General features: G+C 44.4%; 1 protein-coding gene across 1 annotated transcript in view; it reads left to right on the top strand.

Annotated features, from left to right (window-relative positions):
* Positions 1-526: 526 nt before the first annotated feature.
* TARS3 (threonyl-tRNA synthetase 3) overlaps positions 527-6,000 on the top strand; it is a 63,323-nt gene continuing 57,849 nt past the window's right edge. Inside the window, exons 1-3 of the mRNA XM_043554815.1 lie at positions 527-1,006; positions 1,988-2,056; positions 2,697-2,893. Of these exons, the coding sequence (XP_043410750.1) occupies positions 689-1,006; positions 1,988-2,056; positions 2,697-2,893 (584 nt within the window). The 5' untranslated portion in view covers positions 527-688. The remainder of the gene's footprint in view (positions 1,007-1,987; positions 2,057-2,696; positions 2,894-6,000) is intronic.

Raw genomic sequence — 6,000 nt, 5'->3', positions numbered from 1 at the left:
CTATTCAGAACCTAGATGCAAGTTGGAAGAACAGTGACCGGCAGAATTCCAGAGTAAAGACAGAGCCATGCTGAGAAGTGAGATATTAGCCTTCCCAAGATTTTGGATAACTTGCGTTTCAACCAATGCATGGTGATATGCGGCTAGCTATGAAAGCACTGTGACCCTATTCAGTCCCCACGCCGCTCTCCAGGCCCTAAACCACCGCGTGTGTCCCCACCCCATTAGTGTGCCCTGCCTCAACTCCACCCCTGCAGTCGCCCCGCCTACCCACAGCTCCTACAGTCCCAGCCCTGAAGAGAGCCCCGCCCCGCCCCTTCTGCCGCCACTCCTTCGCTCGTCGGCCCTCCCTACCTGGCGCCCCGCCTCCTCGCACCTCCTGTTGCCCTGCTTGCAGATAGTCCCGCCCCTCTACGTCGCCCCGCCCCTCACCGTAACCCCGCCCCCCCAGATAGTCCTTCCCCTCCCTGTCGCCCCGCCTCGTCGTAGCTCCTATAGTCCCACCCCACGACCCGCAGAGAGCCCCGCCCCGCCTCTCCCAGTCAGCCCGCCTCTCCCCGTCGCCGCGCTCCCTCAGCTTATATATAGAACGGCCGCTGTCTCGCTCTGCCGGTTTGGGGTATTGCTACCCTCTTGGCTATAGAGGCTGCACACGGAGCGGCGTCGGTGCGGTGCAGAGCCGGCTGCCATGGCGGCCGAGGCCCTGGCGGCCGAGGCCGTGGCTTCGCGCCTGGAGAGGCAGGAGGAGGACATCCGCTGGCTGTGGGCGGAGGTCCAGCGCCTGAGGGACGAGCAGCTGAACGCTCCAGACCGCTGCCCGGTCGAGGGGCCGTGCCTGACGCGGGAGGTGGCGCAGCTCCGGGCCGAGAACCGCGACCTGCGCCACCGCCTGTCCCGCCTGCGGCTGTGCCTCGCCGAGGAGCTGAGCCAGCAGGCAAAGCTGGAGAGCGCGGCGCGGGCGGCGGCGGCGCAGGAGGAGGCCGGGCGCGCGGCTGCCGGCGCGCAGGTAACGGGGCGGCAGGGCTCGCTGGGGAAGGCGGGCGGGTGCCGCCTAGAGCCCCAGGAGGGCGGTGCCGCGGGCTGCGACGGTGTGCGGGTAGCGGTGGTCCCGCAGGAAGGACGGGTGCGGTCCCTGCGCGCTGCAGGACCCGCCCCTCGCGGAGCGCTGCTCTGTGCACCTGCTAAGGCCTGGGAACCAGTGAGTAGCCTGGATACCCTTTGGAGCCCCGAATTTCCAGCAGTCTCCAGACTGACTTAATGGTGTGATTTCGCAGTTCTTCCAGTAAATTGTCTGTCACACATTTTCTTCAGTAGCAGAAATAGCATTTTCCTTTGTTTGAAAAAAAAAATGCTGGAGCGTTTAAAACTCTCTGTTCTTTCCTTGAGCAGGAAGACCAACAGTTACATATATAAACTCTTCCATTCCCTCTAATGAATGGCTGGTTCTGAGCTATTGACGACAGGTGGTTTTGTTGTTCTTTTGGTACGGTCTGTATATTTAACGTTATTATTTAACAATATTTTAATATTTTGTTTCGGTGAAGGACAAATTATCTTCGTGCAACCTAAGTTGAAGTGTTGTGTTGAAAGCTTTCTCAGATTGTTCTCAGGGGTGTTCTTGAGTTATTCACCAAGGGTAACTGTGGTGCACTGGCAACATCTTCCTAAAATAGTGCATTTAAAGTCCGGCGGCAGCTACACAACCGTTTTACAGCGACATTATCTGTTGAAAGTTTAGGGGTGAAACTTTCAAGAGCCAAACATATTAAGTGTACTTAGCAAGAGTGTGTGAAAATGCACAGACAGGAAGGATGGAACCCAGAAAATGATTTGCCCGCTGAGAGTTGTAGGTGGTGGTCAGGGAAGCCCAGCCTGCAACATGGGACACTTGCTGACTGCTGGCATGTGCCTCTCTTCTGCCATTCCAAATGCGTCGCTCTTTCCTGTCATTGCTGTGAGTTATTTATAATTCACCTTTATTTCTCAGCCTCCTTCTAGTCAAAGCCAAGAAAAGAGCACTAAAATGAAGGAGGAGGAAGGTGGGCCTGAGAGTGAGGTAAGCTGTTGCTATGGAAATAATGTAAAATACGACTTGTAATTTAAATATGCTTATACAGTTAATTGCCCAAGATCTTTAATTAAAACATAATTGCTATTTTGGGCCACAGTAGTATATTTCAAACCTTGCTAGCTTTAGATGCAAGTTGTCTTAACTTCGAGATGAGCTAGACAGTCAGCTGTATTTAAGTGCTGTTTTGTCTAAGTTGAGATAGCCCAGCTGTTCTTTTGTGTTAAAGAAATTAGCTACTGTATAAATCATCAAAGTAGCATGTTTCCAGCATAAATACTTGGCAGGAGCTAAGGAGGAATACCTGGCCTCAGAGGGGTCAGTCTGGTTGAGATCAGACAAACAGGAAGGACAGTAGAGAACAAAGGAGTATGGTGTATAAATAGGTGCTGAATCAGGGGACTGTGCACACACAGGTGTTAAACATGTAGTGTAGGGAGACATGCTAGTTAGACAAGGTGGGCTCTGAGCTGGACCCTGAGAGCTAAGAAGGAGGAAAGAAGTGACTGGAAGGAGACTTGGAAATGACCTGTGGTGTGCAGAGTATGGGTGAGACTTACTGGAGGTTGGACAATTAGAACAAAGTGGGCTGTGTATGTTCACTTTCTTGTGTTCTGATGACTTTCAGGTGAATAATCAACCAAATTTCATAAAGGAAAGGTTGAAGCTTTTTGAAATATTGAAGAGAGACCATCAGCTCTTATTTGCCATTAATGACAGAAAGGGGAATACAAGCAATGTGATCACAGTGAGAGTGGCTGATGGGAAAACAGTGGAAGGGGAAGTTTGGAAAACAACACCTTATCAAGTAGCTGCTGAAATTAGGTAAACCATAATTTGGAGAAGATATTCTTTATTCAGTATTGTGCCAGCGCTTGGTAACACTGTGTTCTCAGGGGCTGTGAAAAGTGTTTTTTTTTCTTATTCAGTTGAATAAATTAATGGGTGTTTTTTTTGTTTGTTTTTGTTTTTGAGAGAGAGAGAGAGAGAGAGAGAGCAAGCAGGGGAGGGGCAGGGGAGACACAGAATCCTAAGTAGGCTCCAGGCTCTGAGCTGTCAGCACAGAGCCAGATGCGGGGCCTGAACTCGTGAACCACAACTTCATGACCTGAGCTGAAGTCGGACGCTCAACCGAATGAGCCACCCAGGCATCCCACTCAGTTGAATAAATTAAATGTCATTAGTTATTTCCCTCTGGCTTCTAAAGAGGGCATTTAAATAAGTAATTGAATAACAGAATAAAACCTCTTCCTCTTTAAAATGTCCACATTTTAAAGTTCTGATAAAAATATACAGTAGAGAAAAACATTCAATCCTTGACAGGTCCCATTATATTGACGTTGGTCATCCAGATTTTTCCATGAGATTTTACAGATCTTTTGCTGGACTTGACTTCAAGTCAAGTTATTGTCTCACCAGTAAATAACCATGGGTGGTTCTTCAAACTAAGTGGGGCAGATCTTTCCAAGCTTGTTTCCTTACATCTTCTGTGGAAATGATACTTTTCCCATTTACCTAATGAGGTTGTTAAAATTAACTGAAATACTGCATATGTAAAATACTCTGAAAATTAAAGTGCCTCCAGAAATGTACAAAATGACTTATATACAGATTGAAGATGTATGTGAGGGTGTATGTATAAACCCTGGAATAAGTACTTTGACTTTCCTAGAAATTAGATACATTAGTGAAGTTATGTTATTTTGACCAATGTTAATTCCTGGCATTAAATATAATTCCATGGAAGCTAAAGCTCAAAACTGCCATGTAAATCAACCTGCTATATAAAAAGCAAGTTTTTTCAAGAATTGAAGTACTCAGGTTTCCTTTGAAAACTATGGTTAAGATTGTGTGTGTGTGTGTGTGTGTGTGTGTGTGTGTGTGTGTTTCCCATCCTATCATATCCTGTACTCTGCAGACCCCTCCCAACCTGTTCCCATGTTTTTCAGGCTCTCCATGAATAGATGTGCTGGGAAAATGGGCTTTGAGGCAAAATAAGTTTATGTTTCTTCATGGAGAGTCAGTTTTCATGTTAGCATATTGGAGACTGAGAAGTCCTACGCTGAAGAAACCAGCTCAAACTTGGGAAACAAAGTTACTTGATTATAGAAGATGTTCTTTGTTGTAACCTTAATAATATGCATTTCTGCAGGGTACCAGTTTACAACCCCTACAATCAAGTTTCATGATAGAGGGGTTGCAAGAGTGCCCAAAAGTAAAGTTATCCCAAACTAAAAGATTAAGCAAAGCTTGTATCAGGCAAACCTGGTAAGAAGAAAGCAGTGATCATAATATTACTATCAGACCTCAGAATTTCAGGGCCAAAATCATCACATGGGATACTGGGACTTATTTCCAAAGTAGACAAACAGTATAATCTGTAATAACTATTCGTCATGAACCTTTTTGAGTTACATAATGTAGCATCAAATCAGAAATAGAAAATTATAGACACTCAGGAATGGTATACTTTTAACCTGCCTTTCTCAGTTCTGAAAAGATCATGTGTCTGAATAGTAACACTGTAAGGTAGACTTAGTGGTTGCTTACCAGTCGTTGTGGTCTATAGACAGAGATCTCTCAGACCTGTGGTCATGTTTTTGGTTCCTCAGAACCTTAATAAAAAAATGCAGAAACATACCGTTCACATTCAATGAGTAAAATGAAATCAGTTATGAACTCAGTAAACATTAAATGACAAGGCAAAACAGAATAAAACTTGAAAATTAGAAAGAAAAAAAAAAAACCTCTTCAAAATAACTCCCGTGAAACAAACTAAAAACAAGCACAGAATTTTAGAAAGTACTTCTAATGAGGAAAAAATATATATCAGAAATCTGTGGAATATATCTAAAGTAGTGATTTATAGTGTTGAAGGTTTTTCTGATAAGAATAGAAAGAAACAGACTATGAGTTCAACTCAGGCAGTTAGAAAAAGAACAGTTTAACAAGGAGGGGACTCTAAAAAAGTGAATTAGAGATTAGTATTAACTGAAAAACTATCTGAATACGTAAGGGTTCAGTGAGGTGTCTGGATATAAGATAAATGAGAAATTAATAGCTTTATTAAATTATACTGCCTGTTGTCTTGGTTAACTGAGAGTTGATTGCATAGATGATTGTTCCTGCTCTGAGCAAGTGTATGCCTTTCTAAGCATAACATGTAAAGTGAAATCATTAAGGAAAAGATGGAAAGATTCAAACTGCACAAAAAATAAAACAAGAAAAATGGCTATGTGTAAAAAACGACACATAAAACAGGAAATGACAGATGTGAAAAAAATGTACCATATAGAACAAATGATTGCTCTCGAAGTATTTTTCAAATTAGTAGGAAAAAGAAGAAAACTTCAACAGAGGAACAGATTATCTGAGAAATGTAAACGAAATTATTATGTGTTACTGATTTGTCCAAGATTTATGAATAGCCGTTAATACTGATACAGTCTTGGGGAAGTGACTCTGGTGTAGGGCAGATAAATAGGTCCAGTCTCTCAGACTTTTAAAGCCTTTAAAAACATGCAAACCCTAACCCTTGGACCCAGTAATTCTATTCATAGCCATTTATCCTAAGAAAATACCCAGTAGAAAGAAATGGGCAAAAGACAGTTCATAGTAGTTGATGAAAGAATTCTTTTCAGAATATCATCCCCAAATCACCAGCACTAGCACCATCTGGGAACTTAGAAGAGCAAATTCTTGGGGCCCTGCTCCACGCCTCTTGAATTAACTAGCAATCTGTATGTTTATGAGCCCCTCCAGGAGTCTCTGATGAAGTCCAAGTTTGCGCACCCCTGAGTTAGGCTAAACTGCTGTGGCAAGAGACTCCCGACGACCATGGCTTAAATGAGGTAGACATCACATTCTCTCACTTGACAGTCCAGAGTTGACCAGCCCAGGCTGGTGGAGGACGTCTCTGGGCCATGCAGTCC

The sequence above is a fragment of the Prionailurus bengalensis genome, chromosome B3, assembly GCF_016509475.1.
Source record: "Prionailurus bengalensis isolate Pbe53 chromosome B3, Fcat_Pben_1.1_paternal_pri, whole genome shotgun sequence".
In the NCBI taxonomy this organism is placed as follows: domain Eukaryota; kingdom Metazoa; phylum Chordata; class Mammalia; order Carnivora; family Felidae; genus Prionailurus; species Prionailurus bengalensis.
This window is presented reverse-complemented; position numbering and strand designations above follow the sequence as displayed.